We start from the raw sequence: 27979 nt of genomic DNA on the forward strand, positions 1-27979 counted from the left end.
TGAAAATACTTTTTACCGGCATTGTCTGTATGTTGGAGGTCATTGTCCTACTACAGAAGGGGGCCCATCATCTGCGGTTTTGCACGATGGATAAATATCTGCTTGTATATCTCAGCATTGAGGATGCTATTAACCTTTTCACTCGTCAGTCCATTTTTTCTGCAGCACTGCATCTACTGGTCCTACTTGTTGGCTGCTACTCCTTCATTCTCCTTTAAAACTCATCCCAAACCATCACACTTGGAGTTAGGTCAGGTGATTGTAAAGGCTGGATCATCTGGTGCAGCACTCTTAATCACACTCCTTCATGGACAAATAGCTCTGATGTAAATGATAGTTGTGATTGGGCTCAATGTCCTTTCCAGTTGGACTCATCAGAAAAAGGACAGTTTTCCACTCCCAAGCAAGTCTCTTCTGTTGCTCTTCTAAAGTAATTGTTTTTTTTTCACAATTCGACCATGAAGGTCTGACTGATGATGTTTCCTCTCAACAGTGGATGATGGAATTAGTCTGCCAACTGACCTCTGGGAAGCATTTATGTAAATCAATGGTATCTGAGGATCGTAATTCGAATCATTTTATTTAGCAGCAGAGGTAGCTCTTAGTCTTGGGACTTACTTGGAATGTTCTTCATGAGAGCCTGTTTTGGATAATTAAGGGATACATTGAAAAATCTAGACACTTTTCAGATTGACTGTATCTCGTTGGTTGCCATGATATTAATGTGGTTGTTAGTAGGTTGCCAGGTGGTTGCTGTGCGAACCAGGTCAGATATTTCTAGGTGTTCTCTAAGGAATATCATTGGTTTGTTAGAATGCTGCTTTTTTTGTTGTAATGATATTCCAGGTGATTTCAATAGTGCTGTTAGCTGGTTGCTGTGCTAATCAATCTGCTTAACTAGGCATTCCAGGTTGTGATAATTTTATCGGTGGTTGATATGATGTTATTAGATGAATGGTTGCTAATGTATCACTAAATGTTTCTCATGATATTTCAAACATTCCAACCATAATTCTGAAAAGGGGTGTTAACCCTATGTATTTCTGTTTTAATGCATCAAAAGGGGAAGAGGCTGAGCTGAAATAGACTGATAACCACAATGCTGTGGTAACGTCACTACTCATCTTCGGGGTCTTTACTGCTGGTGCTCACAAATACAGTACGGGTGAAGGATTTTGCATTTCTAAAGACATTTTTGCATTAAATTTAACACCTGGTGGATCTTTAAGTGACGTCTGTCTGACAGAATGATGAGAAACATTACAGCAGCAGCTGCAATCCTCGTGTTACTGACTGGTAAACTTCTCATATATTTCAGCTCTTTTTACTGTTTTTCTGTGTGATTATGTCGTTGCTGTATCCTTTCAGTCTGTGTGCAGAATTGATCCTTTGTATGGTGCTGTAGAGTAAACATCAGGAGTTACAGAGCAAGAAAATAAACGAATTATTGTATTTTTTTTCCCGAAAACATGTGAATGTAAAATCATGATGTATATTAGTTAATATTCTACAAACCAAAAGGAAGTTTGTGAACTGTTTCAAACTGAGATCTATTTTTACATGTCATTTTCACACTATCTTGGTTGAATCGCTCTGTGTGACTAAAAACAGCAGCATCAGTGGTGAAATCTGATGTAACGCCCTTCCTGGTCAGTGTACAAGAATCACTTTAATTTCTGCTTCTGAGGTGTGTGTGTGTGTGTGTGTGTGTGTGTGTGTGTGTGTGTGTGTGTGTGTGTGTGTGTGTGTGTGTGTGTGTGTATGTTCCAGGACTTCATGCTCAGCCCAGTGTAACTTTCTCCACTCAGAGTTTCTGTGCTGTTGCTGATTCTTCAGTAAAAATCCCCTGTACAATTACAAAACCTGCTCACTCCAATGTCACACAGAGAGAGTGGTATCGAGTCCAGAGCTCTGAAGGAGAAGCACAAGACCTGAGTAAAGATCCACAATATTCAGGACGACTTGAATTCTGGCCATCTGACTGTGCGCTGTCAGTGAAAAATGTGAGTGTGAGTGACTCTGGAGTTTATAACTTTAGATTTAAAACACAGAGCAGTGACTGGATATCAGCGCCATCTGGAGTTCATCTGACTGTTACAGGTAATAATGCACACATAGACTTTGCAGTATAATATGATATATAACAGGTCTGTAGTATTTACAGAGTTTTGTACATTATTGTGTGTAGATTTGCAGGTGAAGGTGGATCCTAACACTGAAGGACAGAGAGAAGTAAAACTGACCTGTAGTTTCACCTGCAGTCTCAGTCCATACAATTTCCACTGGTACAAGAATGGCCAAGAGTTAAAAAAGAAAAATGACAAATTCATTGTCCTCGACTCGACTAGTCTACATGATGAAGGCAGCTACTCCTGTAGGGCGTATGAGAGTGAACGTCGCTCTCCTCCAGTGTGTAAGTGTCAGAGTAAATCTGTCCAGATTCTTCCCCTCAAGTTTCCAATAAAATTGACAAGACACTTAATTTTCGAAATAAAACTCAGTATCATGTTTCCAAGAAAATTTAGGAGACAATTAATTTTGTAATCTGAACTCAATATTAACAGTTTTTACCACATTTATAAACAGGACAGGATGATAATTATGGGATGCCAGGCTTCAAAAGAAGATCCTCCCACAGTTATTACCTCTCTATATGTTTCAGGTGTAATAAGTAAGGCGTGTTGGCGTGTGACTTACACTCCTGATCATGTGTGTGCTCTGAAAGGCACATCGGTTGATCTCTCCTGCTCTTATACGCACCCTGCAGAACACACAGTGAGAACATCAGTGTGGTTCATTAAACAGAAGGCTGATGGTGAGCCTGTGGATGTGAGAGAGGATGAGGAGTATCAGGGCCGAGTGCAGGACACACAGAACTCTCAGAATAACTGTAGTCTGAGAATCACTAACCTGAGAGAGACAGATGCTCAAACATACAGATTCAGATTCTACACTGATGGATGTGATTACACTGGAGAACCTGGAGTCACTCTGTCTGTTACAGGTGATGTACAGTTATACAAGTATATATTTACTAAATAAAGTGAATAGAGAGCAAAGTAATTACTCACATACTTTCTATAATTTGCAGATTTGAAGGTTACAGTATCAAACTGGACTGATCAGGACATGGAGCTGAGCTGTAACACCACCTGCACTCTGTCTAACAATCCCACTTACATCTGGTACAAGAACGGACAGCAGGTGAATGAGAGTAAATCTGCCTCCTGCTCTGTAGCTGCAGTCAGTGGTGAAGTCAGTTACAGCTGTGCTGTTGAAGGCCATGAGAGTCTCCGATCTCCTCCAGTGTGTGAGTGTGGATTTAACTTTTCTCAAACACAGTATTTTTATATAACAAATGCTGATCCTGAACCAACACCAGCTGATTCACTTGTTGTATTTCTGATCAGATTCCCCTAAAAACACCAGAGCAGTGGTTCATCCATCTGGAGACCTAATGGAGGGGGATTTAGTGACTCTGAGCTGTAGCAGTGATGCAAACCCTCCTGTTCACAACTACTCCTGGTTTAAGCAGAGAGAATCTACAGACACACTGCTGACAACAAGCCAGAATTACAGCATCAGCGACATCAACACCAATCACAATGGATTCTACTACTGCACTGCTCACAACCAGCTGGGACGTCACAACTCTACACCCGTACACCTGAATGTGTTAGGTAAATGCATTGTAACACTGTCACATAGCTATATGAAGCAGATGAAAAAATATCAATGAAATGGTGTCTCATCTTTTTTATGATTTATTTCTGAAGGTTCAGAGAACAACACAGTGTTAAAGTTCAGCATGGTGGGTCTGGTTGTCTTCCTTGCAGTAACCCTCCTCTCAGGAGCTCTGTGGATGTGGTAAGTAAAATGCAAACATACTAATTATGTTGAAAAAACGATTTATAATTAGCATGAACATGTGCTTGGCGTTCTACAGGAAGCGGAAGTCTAGCTCAGCTAATAAACACAGCAGCACTGCCGAGGGTGAACAGGTGAGTGTGACTGAATGGAGCGACTGTTTGATCGTGTTCAAGTAGAAACTTAATTCTGTGCTCCTTTTTCCAACGTCAGCCTGCTCCAGTGTATGACAATGTTCAAGCCTCTAACCACAGACAGAGAGTTACCTCAGATGATCAGGAGAATGTTGCCTACGCTAGTGTTGTTTTTAAACAATCCCACAGCCAGGGACGGTCTCGCTCACCCAGACTTCCTCCAGATACCACAGATGAGGAGAATGTTCAGTACGCTGCTGTGAATATTCGTAGGAGCACTGCTGCCACCCAGTGAGCAAATCATTATCATTACACCAACACTAACTGTGCTGCTCAGGCTACTTCATTAACTGACTGATTAGATGTGCATTATTCTTGTCATTAAGTCACCTCTTTTTGTTCCATAGGCTTATGACAGATGATTCATCTCTGATCTACAGCAAAATCCAGCACGTCCCCAGAAAAAGCAAGCGCTGAGACAGATGTGAACGCTCTGTTCTGTACTCAAACTGAACAGGAGAAGAAGAACGTCTTTGGCATTTCATCAGAACAGCAGTATTTTTGCTCCAGTAGTGTGTTGTAGTGCTTTTAAAGTATACCTTTACCTTAAGAAATCTATTTTCAGGTAAAAAAAATTTTTTAAGAGAATTTAGATTCATAATATATATTTATTTTACATTTATGTTTTAGTTCCATTATAACTTTTATAAATGTAATTTTGTTTTTTTATTATTTTTTTGTTACAAACTACATTTCCTATCAGCCACTGCACATTAAGGGGTCCTGTCACATGTCTCTCTGTGCACCTGAATCCTGTTGGGGATAATTAAGACTTGTATTTAGACTCAGTGTTTGTTGCAACTTTTTTCTTCTCCATGGTTTTGTACCCTTGATCCATGTTTCATGTTGCTTATTGTTTCTTTGTTATTCATTGTGTTTTTTCTTCAGAGTTTGTATTTATTTTGAATAAATAGAAAGCATAGTCTGGGTTATTTAACACGTTTATATTGACCAGATAATTCCACATTTGGCATAAATTCAATGTCTTCAATATTAATACACAAAGTGGAAAACATTACAAATAAAGAAAAACCTTTGAATAACAAGGTGTGTCCAAACCTTTGACTGGTAAAGTGTATATACTGTACTGTTTATTCTCTTCATTTCGTAGCATTTCTCTCGGCTGCACTGCTCCAGTACGTGTATGTGGAGGTTAGACTTTTTGTCCAATCAGATTTCAGCCTCTATGTTCTGCCATATCAATCTAATCTGCACAGAGCCTTCAGAATCAGTACTGCTGACCTTTTACCTTAGAGAATATTAGAAATTGGTCTGTTTCTTTAACCAATCAGATTTCATATTTGCCTCACAGGGCAGCTCGCTGGCCCAGAATAGCGCCAACATTTTTCCATCCTCTGATTGGTTGGTCAGAGAGAAACTGTTACAGCCAAGTTCGACTGGAAAAACACGTGTGTAACTCTGCACACATTAATACATCTGAGTTAGACTTTTTTACACCTACGGAGGAAGAGAAATTTATTTGATCTCACACATACTTAATCTTGCAAAGGTGTATGACGTGCAGCATGAAACTGTCTTCCACAACCTCACCTTTGTAGCGGAGTTTAGCTGTTCCTTACCCAGTTTTAAGCCTTTTAGACAACTGTTTCTGCTTTAGTTAATGACTGTGTTTCAAACTGTGTAAGTGTTAGAATTGAGAGCCAAAGGGTAGTTTTACTTTCTTAGTCACAAGTTTGTACTTATTCAGTCTTTATTAAATTATAATCATTGTTATTAATATTATGTCTGATGATGAGGCTGTGTAAGCTATGGTGTTGCCAGGTGGTTGCTGTGCTAAACAGGTTTGGTTATTGCTAGGTGTTTTCTAAAGGATATCAGTGGTTTGTTAGCATTTTGCTTGTTGGTTGCCATGATATTCCAGGTGCTTTCCATGGTGTTGTTAGCTGGTTGCTATGCTAACCAATTTGGCTACCTCTGTATTCCAGGGGTTGCTGGCATCTTTCTCATTGGATGCCATAATATTATTGGTGGTTGTTATGATGTTATTAGATACATGGTTGCTAATGTATCATTAAATCGTTCTCATGATATTTGAAATATTCCAACCTTAATTCTGAAAATCAAATCAGTTATAGAGACGCTATTTTATAGCACAACAGAAAGAAAGACAGAGTAATAAAGGGGTGTTAACCATATGTATTTCTGTTTTAATGCATCAAAAGGGGAAGAGATTGAGCTAAAACAGACTGATAATCACAGTCTTTTACTGCTGGTGCTCACAAATACAGTACGGGTGAAGGAGGAACAAACTGAGTGAGAAAGTTATTGTTTATTAAAAGTGTAAGATTTCTTGAAAGCATTTCTTGAAAGCGTTTCCAAGGAAATCTTTGCATTAAATTCAACACCTGGTGGATCTTTAAGTGACGTCTGTCTGAAGGCAGAATGATGAGAAACATTACAGCAGCAGCTGCAATCCTCGTGTTACTGACTGGTAAACTTCTCATATATTTCAGCTCTTTTTACTGTTTTTCTGTGTGATTATGTCGTTGCTGTATCCTTTCAGTCTGAGTGCAAGATTGATCCTTTGTATGGTGCTGTAGAGTAAACATCAGGAGTTACAGAGCAAGAAAATAAACGATTTATTGAGACTTTTACTGAAAACATGCGAATGTAAAAAAAATCATGATGTATATTAGGCATGTATTTTACACAACAATATATTAATATCCTCCACCGTTCTTCATCTGTGTGAGTTTATTTGTACTGTTTATATTCTTCAAACCAAGAGGAAGTTTGTAAACTGTTTCAAACTGAGATCTATTTTTACATGTCATTTTCACATGATTTTGGTTCAATCGCTCTGTGTGACTAAAAACAGCAGCATCAGTGGTGAAGTCTAAAGTAACACCCTTCCTGATCAGTGTATGTGTCATTGTTTTAATTTCTGCTTCTGATGTATGTGTGTGTGTGTGTGTGTGTGTGTGTGTGTGTGTGTGTGTGTGTGTGTGTGTGTGTGTGTGTTCCAGGAGTTCAGGCTCAGCACAGTGTAACTTTCTCCACTCAGAGTTTCTGTGCTGTTGCTGAATCTACAGTAAAAATCCCCTGTACAATTACAAAACCTGATCACTCCAGTGTCACACAGAGAGAGTGGTATCGAGTCCAGAGCTCTGAAGGAGAACCACAAGTCCTGAGTAAAGATCCACAATATTCAGGACGAGTTCAGTTCTGGCCATCTGACTGTGCGCTGTCAGTGATAAATGTGAGTGTGAGTGACTCTGGAGTTTATAACTTTAGATTTAAAACACAGAGCAGTGACTGGATATCAGCGCCATCTGGAGTTCATCTGACTGTTACAGGTAATAATGCACACATAGACTTTGCAGTATAACATGATGTATAACAGGTCTGTAGTATTTACAGAGTTTTGTACATTATTGTGTGTAGATTTGCAGGTGAAGGTGGATCCTAACACTGAAGGACAGAGAGAAGTAAAACTGACCTGTAGTTTCACCTGCAGTCTCAATACATTAAATTTCCACTGGTACAAGAATGGCCAAAAGTTAAAAACTACAAATGACAACTTATTTGTCCTCGACTCGACTAGTCTACATGATGAAGGCAGCTACTCCTGTAGGGCGTATGAGAGTGAACGTCGCTCTCCTCCAGTGTGTAAGTGTCAGAGTAAATCTGTCCAGATTCCTCCCTCTCAAGTTTCCAGTAAAATTTACAAGACACTTAATTTTTTAAATAAAACTCAATATCTTCTGATTGAACTACAATTATAAACAAGACAGGATGATAATTGTGGAAGGCCAGGCTTCAGAAGAAGATCCTCCCACAGTTATTACCTCTCTATATGTTTCAGGTGTAATGAGTAAGGCGTGTTGGCGTGTGACTTACACTCCTGATCATGTGTGTGCTCTGAAAGGCACATCGGTTGATCTCTCCTGCTCTTATACGCACCCTGCAGAACACACAGTGAGAACATCAGTGTGGTTCATTAAACAGAAGGCTGATGATGATCCTGTGGATGTGAGAGAGGATGAGGAGTATCAGGGCCGAGTGCAGGACACACAGAACTCTCAGAATAACTGTAGTCTGAGAATCACTAACCTGAGAGAGACAGATGCTCAAACATACAGATTCAGATTCTACACTGATGGAGGTGATTACACTGGAGAACCTGGAGTCGCTCTGTCTGTTACAGGTGATGTCACATAATGTTATATAATTTATTTAAGTAATCTAACAATAAACAGCTGAAAATGATTAAGCAGGTTATTAATGTGCAGATCTGAAGGTTACAGTATCAGACCGGGGAAATGGGTATAAAAAGCTGAGCTGCATCACCACCTGCACTCTGTCTAACAATCCCACTTACATCTGGTACAAGAACGGACAGCGTGTTCCTGACCAGAACAGAAATGAACTGGATCTGGAAGTCAGCAGTGATGGCAGCTACTCCTGTGCTGTAACAGGACATGAGAAACCTCACACTCCTGCAGTCTGTAAGACCCCATTTTGATCTTCACCCACTTCATCACCACACTGCCAGCTTCTGTTTATTGGGTGTTAAATGTTAAGTACTCTGACATTTTTATTTTAAACCATCAACCCACACCAACCTGCCCAATTTTTACAAACAAATTTTTTGGCAAAGAATAAAATATATACATTTAAATGCAGAGAGTGTAGACCAACCAAGAACGTACAGAACAACGTTTTAGATAGACAGATTACAAATTATATGATCTTATTCATCAGGTGTTTTATTTTCAATCAGATTCCCCTTAAAAACACCATAGCAGTGGTTCATTCCTCTGAAAGTCCAGTCAAGGGGGATGCAGTGACTTTAAGCTGTAGCAGTGATGCAAACCCTCCTTCTTTTCATATATCAGCATATCTCTAAGTGGTTTATACACATGTAAAGTTTTACTAGTTGTGTTTACTGAGTAATAAAGTCCATATACTGGGTGAAATGTATTTATTAAGATTTGATGATTTCATTGCTGCAGTAAATTATATTTGTCTCTGTACCTGTAATAAAAGCTTTTCTTTCCCTCAGGTGATGAGGTGTGGAAGCTCCATGCTGTATGGGGAGCTGCTGTACTCGTTCTTACTCTGCTTCTCTTTCTTCTTATTGCTGTTCTGGTCATTATGTGAGTAACTGAACTATTTTATTATATAAATATCTGAATGAAACAAGAACAGATTGAAGAGCCGTGTTTTATGTTATTTGTGTGAATAGGAGGAAGAGAAGAGCAAACAGAGACACTGACATTCAGGTACTGAGAGACCCTTGTACTTTATGTCTTTATTTTCATCAAACTCTAGATCCTATAAAGTAAATAAAAAAAGATTGGAAAATTGTGTTTATTTTTCTCAGAGGGCTCTGGCACCTGAAGGTGACACATACACAACACTGCATCTCATGACGATGTCCCCAGATTATGATACTCTGCAAGTATGTACACAGTCTTTGTTTGTGTGTGTGTGTGTGTGTGTGTGTGTGTGTGTGTGTGTGTGTGTGTGTGTGTGTGTGTGTGTTAGCAACACATTCCATCCAAATTCTTCATTCTTTAATCTTTTCCATTTAGAATATTAAAAGCTCTGCCAAGAGTCAACAATGAACCCTGCAGCCACGTCCTTATTTATGACACACTGATGGTAAGTGTACCTGCTTCACCAGACTGAAGTGAATAAAATGTAGTTCCTGAGACTGACACTAGATGGTGCAACTTCTTGAAACTAGTTACTGGTGTTTCAAAAAAGCTAAAGGTATTAAATCAGCCCAGACCATTGTCACCATGACATCTCCATTACCTGAACAGTACAGATGTTTTATTTTATCTTTCTTTACATTTGTTCTGTATTTTTTTTTGCTTCTAGTTACTATACACTATACACATTTTACAGAACATAACACAAATATTTTTTAAACCTGCAACCTTGTCCTATGTGAGCAAATTCTGAAATTGTATGCAAAAGATTAATTTATTGCAGTGTCTAATGTGATAACATGTGGTGGTTTTTTTTCAGTGTGTGGCTACTCTGCTCAGTCAGGAGAATATTATTCAAAAATTGACTTTTAGTTCACATTGAGGATCATGAACACCACAGGAAGGATGCAAGAGGTTAAGAATATGAGTTACACAGCATCAAGACATCATATTGTTATTGAAGCATCTCCTTTTTTTAATTGTCTTTTCACATTTTTATATATCAAATACAAGCACATACATATATAATGTGTTAAAGTGGCCTTCCTTTTTGCTCTATATTCTACCACTTCAGCTTTTTCTCCTCCTTGTTCATTCACATGCTTGATTTCAGTTCATGTGCACATTGTTTCAGGCAGTTCTGTTCTGTTGATCTCATTTTTATTACTCTATTTTTATCTTTATTTTCCATAAACATTTTATAGCTTTGCTGTTGTCTGATCCTGTTTGTTGTTTTCATGTGCTGTAAAACTGCACTGAAAAACTGGTTAATAATGATAACTGATAAGTAAGCAGTTTCAACCTCCTTTAAATAAAAAACTTACAAAAAGAATATCATAAAATGTATGAGTTTATATATCAAGTGCCAGGATTCAGGGGGTTTTGTATTTGTAGTTATTTCCTTTTACCACCAGATGTCGCCTTTGCTCCTTCCAAATGCTCAATTGGCTCACCTGTTCCCAATCTCCCACAGTCTATATAAGGTCCTTCTTTGTGGCAGCTTTTCACTTGCTTCCTAATGTTGTATGGTTTACTGATAGTGGTTTTTTTCCCGTGTCCCCAGCATTGTTTCAATTTGCCTCTTTTAAAGTTTTCAATATATTTTGCTTTTCTCTGCTTTTTTCTAGAAAAAGTAATTGAGACAACTCTTTTTGAGTTCTTTAAGAAGATTTTCAGTTTAATATTTTATTTCTTGTCTTCTTTGTTTATACTTGTTTTTTACTTTATAATCAATACATTATGAAACCTTCCACCTTTTCATTGAGTCTATCTCTGATTAGGTTCATATGCCGCTCTGTGCCACATCTTTTAGTGGGTTTGACTATGAAGCCATTGACCCTGGTTTAAGTCCTAACTGTTTCATAAAGAAAATTAAATCATATAAAAGAGTATATGTTTCTTATTTTAATTTTAATACAAGCATGAATTTAAAGTATATAAATTACACAGTAGATGCAAAAACACATTGTTTAGAAATTATTTTAGTCAGGTGCAGGAATAGTTAAATGCAGTTCAAAGAATATGTAATATAAACTCTATATTTTTTAAATTCAATGTCACAAATCATTATAAATGACAATTTCCTCTGCATATTAGTAGCGTAAACATGTTAGCATTTGTGACTGAAATTATATCATTGTGTTTGAGGCTCATAGGCTGTTGCTATGTGGTTGCTATACTAAATCTGTTGGCTGCTCGATATTAAAATGGGTTACAAACATATTTCTCAATACTTGTGGACTGTGCAACCTCCAGACTAAAAATTCTGCACACTCGTGGCACAACTCTCATCTGAGTTGTAAAATAATAGTCACTTCAGCATCCTCGTTGTTGTGAAGAGCACAAGAGCAGTGAAGTGTGGCAGCAAAAGCCCACACAGTGAACATCTTCTATGGTCCTCATACTTGTGTTGATCTTTTTCTCTCATTCTCATGCTCATGCAGTGTCCAGTGACAGACTGAGGTCATTCTCTTTACCATTGTTGTGCAGAGAGACTATGAAGCCTCTGACCTTCAGGGTAGGACATGTGGAAATCTTCACTAACCACTCTCATCCTATACCAACACACTTGCAATTAAAAAAACAACAAAATATAAGGCTTTTTCCACTGACCCTGCCTTCAGCAGCAAGCAACCACCCAAGAGCTAAAACTTCCCTGAACTTCCTCATAAAAACAGGGATGAAACCCACTCCCTAATAAATATTTGCATTATATTTGAATATATATAATATTTTTTAACATTCATGTTAACATCTTAACATGTGGAAAAAAATATATACATTTTTAAATCAATTGTCTCTATTAGACGCTATAGGACTGACTGTTGACTGATAAACGTATAATACCTCTGTATGTGAAACTGGTGTGTGTCGAACACCACAAGGAGAGTTTGAAATACCAGAATCTTAACTGATTATAAAACAGACTTGATTTGGTGGAAGCTTCTTCTCAAATAGTTTGCAATGAGCAGTGTGATGTAAAAAAAAAAAAATCCTACAATTTATTTTCGCCAGGACTTAAACAGCCACAAGAGGGTGCTAGAAATAGCCTAGCAATAACTGATTATGGTCAAATCGCGTGGACTTCACGTGGACTTCCTAATTTCTGTACTTGTAGTTTGATTAAGACAAATATTCATTACTAAACATTATAACAAAATGAACATTTACATCACAACATTAACATCGTTACATTTAGACATTATCAAAGAATTAAAAGTAACAGTGTTGTTTTTTCCTCAGAGGTAAGAAAAATCGAGTAGGAATGTGGTATTAATGAAACTTGAATTACTTTTTTTAAAGGGTTAAAAGTAAAGAGGAGGCTAAAACACATTGGTGTGGTTCACACAATGCTGGTGTGAACACATCATTCATATTCTGAGTCTTTACTGGAAGTGTCATACAGAGACGAGTGCAGCATGAGTGAAAGAGTAACAGGCTGATTTAGGCAGTTAATGTTTATTAAAAGAGTAGGAAAGTTTTATATTGTAATTCTAAGGATATTTTTGGACTAAATGTAACACCTGGTGGATCTCAGTGTCAGCTGTTTAAAGGCTGATGTCAGCGTTTTTCACAGAATGACGAGAAAATTTACAGCAGCAGCAACAGCAGCAATGCTCATGTTACTGATAGGTGAACTTTTCATATATTTCAGTTCTTTCTACTGATTTTCTGTGCTTCTGTGTGACTACTGCATCCTTTCAGAAACGTCTGTGTGTAGAAAAGATCATTTGTAGGGTGCTGTAGAGTAAACATCAGGAGGTACAGTATAGAGCAAGAAATAAAAAGATCACATACGTATGTCAAATCATATGTGTATTAGTCACGTATTACTGTACAAACTATAATGTGTTAGTATCCTACACCGTTCTTTATCTGCATGAGTTTATTTTGTTGCAGTTCTAGAGTCTACAAACCCAGAGGAAGTTTCAAAACGAGTTCTATTTTTATTGTCATTTTCACAACTTCTTGTTTCACTCACTATGTGTGACTGAGAGCAGCAGCAGCACTTAAGACTCTGGTTATACTTCCTGGTCAGTGCACAAGTCATTACTTTAATTTCTGCTTCTGTTTTTGTGTGTGTGTGTGTGTGTGTGTGTGTGTGTGTGTGTGTGTGTGTGTGTGTGTTCCAGGAGTTCAGGCTCAGCCCAGTGTAACTTTCTCCTCCCAGAGTCTCTGTGCTGTTACTGGATCTACAGTAAAAATCCCCTGTACATTTACAAAACCTGATCGCTCCAGTGTCACACAGAGAGAGTGGTATCGAGTCCAGAGCTCTGAAGGAGAACCACAAGACCTGAGTAAAGATCCACAATATTCAGGACGAGTGTATGTAAGCACATGGGGGTATGGCAGTGAGCTGACAGTGAGCAAAGTGAGACTGAGTGACTCTGGATTTTATAACTTTAGATTTAAAACACAGAGCAGTGACTGGATATCAGCGCCATCTGGAGTTAATCTGACTGTTACAGGTAATAATGCACACATATATTCTTTGTTGTATAATATGATGTGTAACAGGTCTGTAGTATTTACAGAGTTTTTGTACATTATTGTGTGTAGATTTGCAGGTGAAGGTGGATCCTAAACCTGAAGGACAGAGAGAAGTAAAACTGACCTGTAGCTCCACCTGCAGTCTCAGTCCATACAATTTCTACTGGTACAGGAATGGCCAGTACCCTAAATATACATATGATAACTTCATTGTCCTTGACCCAACTAATGAACATGATGAAGGCAGCTACACCTGTAAGGTGTATGAGAGTGAACACCGCTCTCCTCCAGTGTGTAAGTGTCAGAATAAATCTGTTAGGTTTGTCTCTAAGCCAGCTGTGACTCCAAAAGACTCATTACACTTGTACATTCCAGTACAGATTTGGGAATATCAGTAACACAGACATCAGGACGTGTATAAAAGATATCCAACGTTTAATGGTGAACAAAAACATTGTTGAAGGTCATACAGTCCTTGGTACAAACATAGGCATCTATCATTAATAGATATAACAGTTGCAGCATGACAATTTAAAGGAAATATAAGAAGTCATACAAACTAGATAAATTACTACTGGAAGAATAACTGAATAAGCAAGCTGGAATATGACCAAACAAAATCTGTCCCACAGCATCAAACTGAAAAGAGTAATCATGTATTAGTAATGTGTTTTTCCAGATTGAAATTCCTCCCTGTCATGTTTCCAAGAAAATTTAAGAGACAATTCATTTTGTAATCAAAACTCAATTGTGGAAGGCAGGCATCAAAAGAAGATCCTCCCACAGTTATTACCTCTCTATATGTTTCAGGTGTAATGAGTAAGGCGTGTTGGCGTGTGACTTACACTCCTGATCATGTGTGTGCTCTGAAAGGCACATCGGTTGATCTCTCCTGCTCTTATACGCACCCTGCAGAACACACAGTGAGAACATCAGTGTGGTTCATTAAACAGAAGGCTGATGGTGATCCTGTGGATGTGAGAGAAGATGAGGAGTATCAGGGCCGAGTGCAGGACACACAGAACTCTCAGAATAACTGTAGTCTGAGAATCACTAACCTGAGAAAGACAGATGCTCAAACATACAGATTCAGATTCTACACTGATGGATGTGATTACACTGGAGAACCTGGAGTCGCTCTGTCTGTTAATGGTGATGTACAGTTTTACAAGTATATATTTACTAAATAAAGTGAATAGAGAGCAATGTAATTACTTACATACTTTCTATAATTTGCAGATCTGAAGGTTACAGTATCAGACTGGACTAATCAGTACATGGAGCTGAGCTGTAACACCACCTGCACTCTGTCTAACAATCCCACTTACATCTGGTACAAGAACGGACAGCAGGTGATTGAGTGTAAATCTGCCTCCTGCTCTGTAGCTGCAGTCAGTGGTGAGGTCAGTTACAGCTGTGCTGTTGAAGGCCATGAGAGTCTCCGATCTCCTCCAGTGTGTGAGTGTGGATTTAACTTTCCTCAAACACTTTCCTTCAAACACTTTCCTTCTGATTCGGTTGTTGTATTTCTATACAGATTCCCCTAAAAACACCAGAGCAGTGGTTTATTCCTCTGGAAATATAGTGGAGGGGGATTTAGTGACTCTGAGCTGTAGCAGTGATGCAAACCCTCCTGTTCACACCTACACCTGGTTTAAGCAGAGAGCAGCTGCAGACACACTGCTGACAACACCAATCATAATGAAACGTACTACTGCCCTGCTCACAACCAGTTGGGACGGCAAAAATCTACACCCATACACCTGCATGTGTTAGGTAAAGTTCATGCTTTAAAATAAGTCTTACATTTTCTACAGTCAGTAAACACTTTTGTCAGTGGCGGGCTGTGCCCTAACCCTAACCCCTCAGTCTTCTGTGGTGTTGTGCCTAAATCCTGTCAATACTGTTAATACTCTCAATATTGCACCACGTCTATATTAATAAAATACAGAAACATCACAGACAGGTCTCTCATGCAGTGTGAATGAATGCCATTACTAAAGCAAGAAGCCCAATGAAAACAATTTAACAAATCTCCTTTCACTGCAGCCACAGCTGTGCCGAATAAATAAGCTCTAGCAGAAGCAGCATCAATAACCTCATAAAAATGACCCCAGGTTTTCCGTGCATTTTTTTCTGGGCACTTTTCTAAACATTTTCCTGCGGGATTTGACATGAAGGGAAATGTGTTTTAATGTAAATGTTGCAGGAAAGAAAACGAAAAATGGTTTAACAACTGTTTTGAACTGTTTTGGCTAGCCTTTTCTAGCTTTTCTTGAAATGTCATGAGACACACGATGTGATTGATATATGTGATTCAATTTATTTTGGATATCTCAGAGAAGAACACGGTGTTCAAGTTCAGCATGGTGGGTCTGGTTGTCTTCCTAGCAGTAGCACTTCTTTCAGCACTTCTTTCAGCAGCTCTCTTTTTCAGCTTCAATCATCTCCAGTGTATGTCAATGTCCCGAACCACGGAAAGAGAGTCACCTCAGATGATCGGAAGAACATTAACTATGCCAGTGTTGTTTTTAAACACGCACAGGAAGGGTCTCCGTCACCCAGACTTCTTTCAGACACCACAGATCAAGAGGATGTTCATTACCCTGCTGTACGCATTCACAGGAGCAATGCTGCCACCCAGTGAGCAAATCATGATCATTTCTCCAACACTAACTGTGCTGCTCTGCTACTTTATAAACTGAATTTAGCCTGTTATTGTTTCTTGCAGATAGGCTTAGTAATGTAAGACAGTGCATTAAGCTAGTCAATTGATCATCTTTTTTGTTCCACAGGTTTGTGGCCAATGATGATTCATCTGTCATCTACAGCTTGATCCAAAATATCCCCAGAAAAAGCAAGTGCTGAGACAGACGTGATTGTTCCATCCTGTATCCAAAATAAACAAGAAAACAAATACAGCTTTGGCATTTCATTAAAGTAGCAGTATTGACGCTTCAGTAGTCTATTGTAGTGCTCATATAGTTTTTTAATATAGACTTTTTAAGGTTTAACGATTTCTTTTTTTTTCTGATTATTAATACAATTAGATTTTTTTGTTTCATTACAATCTTTATGAATATTTTATTCTTTTATTTTAATGCTATTCAATTTGCAATGCTCCTTTTTTTGTGTTCTATTTACAGTATGCTTTTTAGGCCTTCTGTTATATATCAACACGTTTCTGTCAGTTTGCATCTCATATATATAACTAATGCGATGTAGTTTTCTACAGAATTAATCAGAAGTAAAATGTCCTTAAACATTAGACTATAACTATCTGCCTTGCCAGTTACAGAATGCTAATTAGATTAGCCTGAATTGATTATAGTATTACTTACCTCAGTATGTTTTTTAAAATGTGATTCATGATAACAATTTGATGAATTATTGGTCAGAAAGTGTTGATAGATTTTCTATAAAAGCAGGAGTTTCCCCTGTATTCAGATGACTGGTTTATATTCATGTTTTTACACCAACGTGTTGCAGTTTCTATAGTAACAACCTAATAAAATAATCAGTGAAATCTTAAAAAAAAAATGTATTGGTGATGAGGCTGGGGATGATACAATAGAGTAATTCTAGCCACTAATATTTCAGAAAGGTTACACACAAGCAAGCAACAATCCACTCAATATGACAGCAAAAGGTATTCATGATACAAAACAATATATAAACATATAATGCTTCATAGCCAAGCAGCGGAAAAGGTTGAATAAGTTGGGTAATTATAAAACAGGAGTGCACAAACAGGACAATCAAACATACAATCAAAAAGAAATGTGAGAGAGGGAGACCTCTAGTGGTCTATGAAGGATTGTCCATGGTGAATGCGACGAAACAGTGGGGGGGGCTAAACATTGTAATATGAAAACGATCCTATTTTCCTATTATGAAATTCTGCATTTAGTTTTGTCAGGGCTGTGGATAAAACAAAAGTTGCTAAAACAGCCATTTCTGCAGTATTTTGCGGTTTATATTACATTGTGTCATTACAGAGACAAGTGCAGTACGAAGGAAGAAGGAACATAATGATTAATTATTGTAAATTAAATGTTAGTAAGAATAAATTTGTATGTCTAAGGATATTTATGGGCTTAATTCAATGTGTTAAATCTGAGTGTCAGCTGTCTGAAGGCTGATGTCATTGTGTTTAAAAAAGATGAGAAACATTACAGCAACAGTTGCAATCTTCATGTTACTGGTAAACTTTTTATGTATTTCATCTCTTTCTACTGTTTTCCTGTGTTGCTGTGTCACTACTGCATCTATTCACAAAAGTATGTGTGTAGTTCAGATCATTTGTAGGCTGTATGCTAGATGAATATATTTGTTCATTGACACACACACACATTTCACTCTCTTTCAAGTAGAGAACAAGTCGTTCATTTTTAAGGAGTCTTTGATGTGAATGAGTAGTCTCGAAAGGTATTCGTTCATTTCTACTGGAGGCGAATATTGCAAAATCTCTGTAGGCTGTGTACATTAAACAGAATGAAGTAGTTCACCCTCGACTTTTCTAGTCCGAGTCATTCGTTCTTTTATTACAATGCAATAGATCGTTTTTTTTTAAGTCTGAATTTTTACATTATTGGTACAATAATTATGGGAGTCACACGACAAAAGAACTAACGACACGGACCAGAAGATATGAGAGGTGAGCTACTATTTTCATTAATTCATTTCAGGAATTATAGTGAAAGTTTGTGTATATAGATGTGTTGGGAGGATCTGCTAATTAAAAATGTAACTTTTTTTTTATTTCTGATCAAAGGAACAAAATAAACTAAATGACTCAAAAAAGATTTGTTCATTTCGAAGAATGAGATTCAAAGAACCAAGTGAGTAAAATGATCCGATCTGCCCATCACTACTCTCGAGGATCCATTCTCAATTGATTCCCAATATGTGTGTGTGTGTGTGTGTGTGTGTGTGTATGTATTATACTCTCAAACTCAAATGCTCAAACAAACTTATAAATGTAAATGAAATGTAAATGTTTATAGGATTTTTCATTAAAACAAATCTGTTAGCTGCTATGTCCACACCATGCCACCAGAGGGAACTGTCACCTGGATGATGAGCCCTTCTGGTTAAAGGATCACTTTGTGTTTTTAGCCTTTTTAGACAGTTCTTAAGCTATGCTAAAATTGAGAAAAAAAAAATTGTTTTCTCACAAATTACCAAACCATCCATGTTCTTTTTTTTTTTTTTTTGTATATATGACCTCGCTTAGTATTTACCGACCTTGCTTTTTCTCTTTTTGTTTAAGGAATTGTTTGGAATTTTGTTTCTTTAATAAATCCGCATATGGATTCCAACCCTTCTGTCAGCTCACAACCCAGTGATCTCCTAACATCAAAAGGAAATAAGGCGATGGTCCATAATTTTTTCCTCTCTAAAATAGCATTGTCAGCATCTTCATCTTAATAGTTTGGTTCAAAATAACTATATTTTCCATTTCCTGTCGAAAAAAAAACTTCCTGTTTTCTGCTTTATGTCCACTCACAGTTTAAACCCCCGATTGTTGCTTACATAAGTACATTCACTTCTTGTTTTTTCTTTTATATGATTTTTCTTATATATATATTTTTTGTATTTCCAATTCCCCAATATAGTGCTGTAATTCTTAACTTATAGTTTTAAAACTATTATTTTTACACTCTTTATATGTAGGGAGAATATGCCCAAAACACATTTACTAATTCCTCTACAAACCTCAATCCTTTCCAGTGTGTGTTGGGGTACCAACCACCCCTATTTCCAGTGGCAGGGGAACCATGTATGCCTCAAAAGGGCCGTTTGACACCAGGAATTGGAGATGCCTTCACCCACAATATTAACTGGGAAAAATGGTTTGGCTCTCAACACAAAACACAACACTCAAATTTGCCAAGGAAAAAGCTAAGCCCTGTTTTATCGTACCATTCAAGTAATACATTTCACCTTTGTTCCACCCCATTGGAAGGAAACAAAGTTGACCCGGACCCCCCTCCACCATTAGAGATTGATAAAGCACCAGCCTATAAAGTGCAAATAATGTGTGGCGAGCAGTGTGAAAAAAATCCTACGTTTAGGATTGTCAGGGCTGAGATTAAAACTGAATTTGCCTAAAACAGCCACTAGGGGTCGCTGAAAAAGGAACAAGCTGAGTAAGGCAGTTAATGTTCTTTCATTTGTATTTCTTTTGATATTTTTGGACTGAATTCAACACATGGTGGATCTTTAAGTATTAGCTGTCCAATGGCTGATGTCATCATGTTTTGCAGAAAGATAAGTAACATTACAGCAACAGTCATTATGTTTCATCATCATGTGGTAAACCTTTTATACAATTCAGCTCTTTCTACTGTTTTTCTGTGCTGCTGTGTCACTACTGCATCTGTTCAGAAAAGTGAGAGTAGATCATTTTAAGGGTGTCATATAGTACACTATAATGTATCATGCACTGTAATTCATCCTGCACCACTATCCTGCACCTTTTTTTTTTATCTTTGTAAGTTTATTTGTACTGTATTTGTTTGGATTCTATAAACAAAGAAAGTTGGTGAACTGTTTTAAACTGAGTTCTATTTATATTGTCATTTTTGCTCATTCTAGTTTCACTTGTTATGTGTGACTGAGACTAGCAGCTGCAGTGAAATCTGTGGTCACGCCCTTTCTAGTGTGTGTGGGTGTATGTGTGTGTGTGTGTGTGTGTGTGTGTGTGTGTGTGTGTGTGTGTGTTTCTAGAAGTCAAAAAAAGGTGAGGATGTGTTTAAAAATAGAAGTGTTCATTTATTTTGTTCTTTAACAAAGAAAAAAGTAAATGAACAGAAGCTAAATCCAATATTAAATAAATATTTGGTGTGACCCCCAAAACAGCCTCAAGTCTTCTAGGTAAACTTGGGCACAGTTTTTGAAGGAGCTCTGCCAGTAGGTTGTTTCATACATGTTGAAAAACTATCCACAGATCTTCTGTAGATGTAGACTGCCTCCTGTCTCCTCATGTGATCCCAAAACCACAAGCCATCATTTTTAGGCTTTTCTGTACACTGAAAATACTTTTTACCGGCATTGAGTGTATGTTGGGGGTCATTGTCCTACTACAGAAGGGGGCCCATCATCTGCGGTTTTGCACGATGGATAAATATCTGCTTGTATATCTCAGCATTGAGGATGCTATTAACCTTTTGACTCATCAGTTCATTTTTCCTGCAGCACTGCATCTACTGGTCCTACTTGTTGGCTGCTACTCCTTCATTCTTCTTTAAAACTCATCCCAAACCATCACACTTGGAGTTAGGTCAGGTGATTGTAAAGGCTAGATCATCTGGTGCAGCACTCTTAATCACACTCCTTCATGGACAAATAGCTCTGATGTGAATGATAGTTGTGATTGGGCTCATTGTACTTTCCAGTTGGACTCATCAGACAAAGGACAGTTTTCCACTCCCAAGCAAGTCTCTTCTGTTGCTCTTCTAAAGTAATTGTTTCTTTTCCACAATTTGACCATGAAGGTCTGACTCATGATGTTTCCTCTCAACAGTGGATGTTAGAATTAGTCTGCCACCTGAACTCTGGGAAGCATTTATGTAAATCAATGGTATCTGAGGATCGTAATTCGATTAATTTTATTTAGCAGCAGAGGTAGCTCTTAGTCTTGGGACTTTCTTGGAACGGTCCTCATGAGAGCCTGTTTTGGATAATTAAGGGATACATTTAAAGATCTAGACACTTTTCAGATTGACTGTTTCTCGTTGGTTGCCATGATATTAATGTGGTTGTTAGTAGGTTGCCAGGTGGTTGCCGGGTCAGTTATTTCTAGGTGTTCTCTAAGGAATATCAGTGGTTTGTTCGAATGCTGCTTTTTTGGTTGCTATGATATTCCAGGTGATTTCAATAGTGCTGTTAGCTGGTTGCTGTGCTAATCAATCTGCTTAACTAGGCATTCCAGGTTGTGATAATATTATTGGTGGTTGATATGATGATATTAGATGAATGGTTGCTAATGTATCACTAAATGTTTCTCATGATATCTCAAATATTCCAACCATAATTCTAGAAAGGGGTGTTAACCATATGTATTTCTGTTTTAATGCATCAAAAGGGGAAGAGATGAGCTGAAATAGACTGATAACCACAATGCTGTGGTAACGTCACGACTCATCTTCGGGGTCTTTACTGCGGGTGCTCACAAATACAGTACGGGTCACAGAGAGACAAACTGGTTGACATTTAACGTTGATTAAAAGTATAAGATAGGTTTATTTTGCAATTCTAAGGAGATTTTTGCATTAAATTCAACACCTGGTGGATCTTTAAGTGTCGTCTGTCTGACAGAATGATGAGAAACATTACAGCAGCAGCTGCAATCCTCGTGTTACTGACTGGTAAACTTCTCATATATTTCAGCTTTTTTTACTGTTTTTCTGTGCGATTATGTCGTTGCTGTATCCTTTCAGTCTGTGTGCAGAAAAGATCCTTTGTAGGGTGCTGTAGAGTAAACATCAGGATTTACAGAGGAAGAAACAAAATTAATTATTGCGACTTCTCCCGAAAACATGCGAATGTAAAATCATGATGTATATTAGGCATGTATTATTATTTGTACTGTTTATATTCTACAAAGACAGAGGAAGTTTGTGAACTGTTTCAAACTGAGATCTATTTTTACATGTCATTTTTACACGATCTTGGTTCAATCGCTCTGTGTGACTGAAAACATCAGCATCAGTGGTGAAATCTGATGTAACACCCTTCCTGGTCAGTGTACGAGTATCACTTTAATTTCTGCTTCTGAGGGGTGTGTGTGTGTGTGTGTGTGTGTGTGTGTGTGTGTGTGTGTGTGTGTGTGTGTGTGTGTTCCAGGAGTTCAGGCTCAGCCCAGTGTAACTTTCCCCACTCAGAGTTTCTGTGCTGTTGCTGAATCTTTAGTAAAAATCCCCTGTACAATTACAAAACCTGATCACTCCAGTGTCACACAGAGAGAGTGGTATTGAGTCCAGAGCTCTGAAGGAGAACCACAAGAACTTAGTAAAGATCCACAATATTCAGGACGACTTCGATTCTGGCCATCTGACTGTGCGCTGTCAGTGGAAAATGTAAGTATGAGTGACTCTGGAGTTTATAACATTAGATTTAAAACACAGAGCAGTGACTGGATATCAGCGCCATCTGGAGTTCATCTGACTGTTACAGGTAATAATGCACACATAGACTTTGCAGTATTATATGATATATAACAGGTCTGTAGTATTTACAGAGTTTTGTACATTATTGTGTGTAGATTTGCAGGTGAAGGTGGATCCTAACACTGAAGGACAGAGAGAAGTAAAACTGACCTGTAGTTTCACCTGCAGTCTCAGTCCATACAATTTCCACTGGTACAAGAATGGCCAAAAGTTAAAAACTACAAATGACAACTTCATTGTCCTCGACTCGACTAGTCTACATGATGAAGGCAGCTACTCCTGTAGGGCGTATGAGAGTGAACGTCGCTCTCCTCCAGTGTGTAAGTGTCAGAGTAAATCTGTCCAGATTCCTCCCTCTCAAGTTTCCAATAAAATTTACAAGACACTTAATTTTTGAAATAAAATTTAATATCTTCATACCACATTTATAAACAGGACAGGATGATAATTATGGGATGCCAGGCTTCAGAAGAAGATCCTCCCACAGTTATTACCTCTCTATATGTTTCAGGTGTAATGAGTAAGGCGTGTTGGTGTGTGACTTACACTCCTGATCATGTGTGTGCTCTGAAAGTTGATCTCTCCTGCTCTTATACGCACCCTGCAGAAAACACAGTGAGAACATCAGTGTGGTTCATTAAACAGAAGGCTGAAGATGAGCCTGTGGATGTGAGAGAGGATGAGGAGTATCAGGGCCGAGTGCAGGACACACAGAACTCTCAGAATAACTGTAGTCTGAGAATCACTAACCTGAGAGAGACAGATGCTCAAACATACAGATTCAGATTCTACACTGATGGATGTGATTACACTGGAGAACCTGGAGTCGCTCTGTCTGTTACAGGTGATGTACAGTTATACAAGTATATATTTACTAAATAAAGTGAATAGAGAGCAAAGTAATTACTCACATACTTTCTATAATTTGCAGATCTGAAGGTTACAGTATCAGACTGGACTGATCAGGACATGGAGCTGAGCTGTAACACCACCTGCGCTCTGTCTAACAATCCGACTTACATCTGGTACAAGAACGGACAGCGGGTGAATGAGTGTAAATCTGCCTCCTGCTCTGTAGCTGCAGTCAGTGGTGAGGTCAGTTACAGCTGTGCTGTTGAAGGCCACAACATTCTCCGATCTCCTCCAGTGTGTGAGTGTGGATTTAACTTTTCTCAAACACAGTATTTTTATATAACAAATGCTGATCCTGAACCAACACCAGCTGATTCAGTTGTTGTATTTCTGACCAGATTCCCCTAAAAACACCAGAGCAGTGGTTCATCCATCTGGAAACATAGTGGAGGGGGATTTAGTGACTCTGAGCTGTAGCAGTGATGCAGACCCTCCTGTTCACACCTACTCCTGGTTTAAGCAGAGAGAATCTACAGACACACTGCTGACAACAAGCCAGAATTACAGCATCAACAACATCAACACCAATCACAATGAAACGTACTACAGCACTGCTCACAACCAGCTGGGACGTCACAACTCTACACCTGTACACCTGAATTTGTTACGTAAGTGTTATGTGTACTGTAGCTTCACCCTGAAGCTGAAAGATTATTTTCATATGTCAGCATACAGCAGGGAAAATAAGTATTTGACACATCAGCATTTTTATCAGTAAGGGGATTTCTAAGTGGGCTATTGACACAAAATTTCCACCAGATGTAGCCATCAAGCCAAATATTCAATTCATACAAAGAAATCACAACATTTAAGTATACAAGTTGAGTGATAATAAATAAAGTGAAATAGGGAATAAGTATTGAACACATGAAGATCACAAGGTGCAAAATGGCATAGAAAGCCAGGAGATCACCTGAAATCTGTCAGTATTGAGAGAGAAACCCTGCCCCCTATCAGTACTAATTGATATCAGCTGCTTTAGTCCTAATTGATGGCCTATAAAGGCTTCTCATTACCCAGGAGGCACACAGGAAATACTTCATGATGGGTAAAAGCAAAGAACTCTCTCAAGATCGTCGTAATCTTATCGTTGAAAAGCATTTTGATGGGAATGGTTATTGGTGCATTTGCCAAGAGCAAAGAACCACTTGGGCAGAACTTGAGGAAGACCTTGCATCAGCAGGTACTGGTGTTTTGAAGAAAACTATAAGCAATGCACTGAACCGCCATGGCATGAATGCACGCTCACCACGCAAGACTCCATTGCTGAACAAAGAGCATGTTGAGGTTCGGTTAAAGTTTGAAGCCTGTGGATTATTGGGAGACTATAGTATGGTCAGATGAAAGCAAAACTGACCTTTTTGGCAATCATTCTACACACCATGTTTGGAGAAGAAATGGCACTGCCCACCACCCCAAGAATACCATACCAACAGTTAAGTTTGGGGGTGGAAGCATCATGGTTTGGGGCTGCTTTTCAGCAAGGGGTACTGGCAGACTTCATATTATTGAAGGCAGGATGAATGGAGAAATGTACCGGGACATTCTGGATAAAAATCTGCTGCCATCTACCAGAAAGCTGAAAATGAAAAGAGGGTGGACATTTCAGTAAGATAATGATACCAAACACAAGGCCAAGGAAACAATGAAGTTTCAAAGAAAGAAAATCAAGTTGGATGAATAGCCCAGTCAATCACCTGACCTAAATCCTATAGAAAATCTATGGACAGAACTAAAGATCGAAGTTCATAGAAGAGGCCCAAGGAACCTTCAAGATTTAAAGACCATTTATGTAGAAGAATGGGCCAGAATAACTCCTGAGCAATGCAGACGACTGGGCTCTCCATACAAGAGGCGTCTAGAAGCTGTAATCACCAACAAAGGCTTTTCTACAAAGTATTAAATAAAGTGTGTTTAATACTTATTCCCTGTGTCATTTCACTTTATTTATTATGACTCAACTTGTATACTTAAATGTTGTGATTTCTTTGTAAGTATTCAATATTTGGCTTGATGGCTACATCTGGTGGAAATTGTGTCAATAACCCACTTAGAAATCCCCTTACTGATAAAAATGCTGAGTTGTCAAATACTTATTTTCCCCGCTGTATCTCCAAGTGGTGTATACATGAGTAAAGTTTTACTAGTTGTGTTTACTGAGTAAAAGTCCACATCCTGGGTGAAATGTATTTACTTAGATTTGATGATTTCATTGCTGCAGTAAATTATATTTGTCTCTGTACCTGTAATAAAAGCTTCTCTTTCCCTCAGGTGATGAGGTGTGGAAGCTCCATGCTGCATGGGGAGCTGCTGTACTCGTTCTTACTCTGCTTCTTCTTATTGCTGTTCTGGTCATTATGTGAGTAACTATTTTATTATATAAATATCTGAATTAAACAAGAACAGATTGAAGAGCTGTGTTTTATGTTATTTGTGTGAATAGGAGGAAGAGAATAGCAAATAGAGACACTGACATTCAGGTACTGAGAGACCCGTGTACTCTATGTCTTTATTTATTATCAAACTCTAGATCCTATAAAGCTGTAAATAAAAAAAAGATTGGAAAATTGTGTTTATTTTTCTCAGAGGGCTCCGGCACCTGAAGGCGACACATACACAACACTGCAGCTCATGGCGATGTCCCCAGATTATGATACTCTGCAAGTATGTACACAGTCTTTGTGTGTGTGTGTGTGTGTGTGTGTGTGTGTGTGTGTGTGTGTGTGTGTGTGTGTGTTAGCAACACATTCCGTCCACATTCTTTATTCTTCATTCTCTAATCTTTTCCATCTAGAATATTAAAAGCTCTGTCAAGAGCCAACACCGAACCCTGCAGCCACGTCCTTAATTATGACACACTGACGGTAAGTGTACCAGCTTCACCAGACTGAAGTGAATAAAATGTAGTTCCTGAGACTGACACTAGATGGTGCAACTTCTTAAAACTAGTTACTCATGTTTGATAAAAGAGCTAGCGGTATTAAATCAGCCCAGACCATTGTCACTGTGACCTCTCCATTACCTGAACAGTACAGATGTTATGTTTTATCTTTCATTTCAAGATAAGATCTTTTAATTGATTTGTACTGTAATTTTTTCTCCTAATTTGCATTTATGTAAACGCAACAATATACATTTTACAGAATGTGACACATAAATATTTTTTACACCTGCAACCAAGTCAAGTCAAGTCAAGTCAAGTGGCTTTTATTGTCATTTTTACTATACACAGTGGTACACAGTACACAGTAAAAACGAAACAACGTTCCTCCGGAACCCTGGTGCTACACTAAACAACAAAACAACATAAAGTGCATCGAGTGCAGCCTGGTGCAAACAGTGCAAACAAAAGAACAGTACAGACAGACAACACAAGACAAGACAAAAGACAAAAACAAGTATAGCAAGTATAGCAAGTAACCTTGTCCTATGTGAGCAAAGGCTGAAAGTGTGTGCAAAAAATTATTTCATTGCAGTGTGTAATGTGATAACGTGTGGTGTTTTTTCAGTGTGTGGCTACTCGTCTCAGTCAGGAGAATATTATTCAAAAATTGACTTTTAGTTCACATTGAGGATCATAAACATCACAGGAAGGATGCAAGAGGTTAAGAATATGTTACACAGCATCAAGACATTATATTGTTATTGAAGCATCTCCTTTTTTATTGTCTTTTCACATTTTTATATATCAAATACATGCACATACATATATAATGTGTTTAGTGGCCTTCCTTTTTGCTCTATATTCTACCGATTTAGCTTTTTCTCCTACTTGTTAATTCACATGCTTGATTTCAGTTCATGTGCACATTGTTTCAGGCAGTTCTGTTCTGTTGATCTCATTTTTATTACTCTATTTTTATCTTTATTTTTGCTAAACATTTTATAGCTTTGTTTGCTGTTGTCTGATCCTATATGTTATTTTCATGGGCTGTAAATCTGCACTGAAAATCTGGTTAATGATGATAACTGATAAGTAAGCAGTTTTATCCTCCTTCAAATAGAAAACTTACAATAAGAATTTCATAAAATGTATGAGTTTACATATCAAGTGCCAGGATTCAGGGATTTTGTATTTGTAGTTCCTTCAGGAACTCGAGCTGCGTCGAAACGCTATGGGAACGCCCCTGCGTGACCACGCTCTGAACCACGTGTGAAATCT

General features: G+C 38.1%; 2 protein-coding genes across 2 annotated transcripts; both read left to right on the top strand.

Annotated features, from left to right (window-relative positions):
• Positions 1-1247: 1247 nt before the first annotated feature.
• On the top strand, positions 1248-27894 carry LOC124379816 (sialoadhesin-like). Its single transcript, XM_046840394.1, has 16 exons — positions 1248-1296; positions 1771-2100; positions 2189-2413; positions 2663-3004; positions 3092-3310; positions 3411-3680; positions 13375-13710; positions 13802-14026; positions 14543-14884; positions 14972-15190; positions 24156-24425; positions 26089-26176; positions 26261-26297; positions 26404-26481; positions 26612-26681; positions 27327-27894. The coding sequence occupies exons 1-15, from the start codon at positions 1248-1250 to the stop codon at positions 26663-26665; spliced, it is 3084 nt and encodes a 1027-aa protein (XP_046696350.1). The 3' UTR covers positions 26666-26681; positions 27327-27894.
• On the top strand, positions 5577-9066 carry LOC124379678. The gene is made up of 5 exons (XM_046840149.1): positions 5577-6513; positions 7049-7378; positions 7467-7691; positions 7888-8229; positions 8315-9066. Exons 1-5 carry the CDS (start codon positions 6465-6467, stop codon positions 8545-8547), a joined length of 1179 nt encoding a protein of 392 aa, XP_046696105.1. The 5' UTR covers positions 5577-6464; the 3' UTR covers positions 8548-9066.
• Positions 27895-27979: the final 85 nt, after the last annotated feature.

Source organism: Silurus meridionalis, chromosome 26, assembly GCF_014805685.1.
Source record: "Silurus meridionalis isolate SWU-2019-XX chromosome 26, ASM1480568v1, whole genome shotgun sequence".
NCBI lineage: Eukaryota > Metazoa > Chordata > Actinopteri > Siluriformes > Siluridae > Silurus > Silurus meridionalis.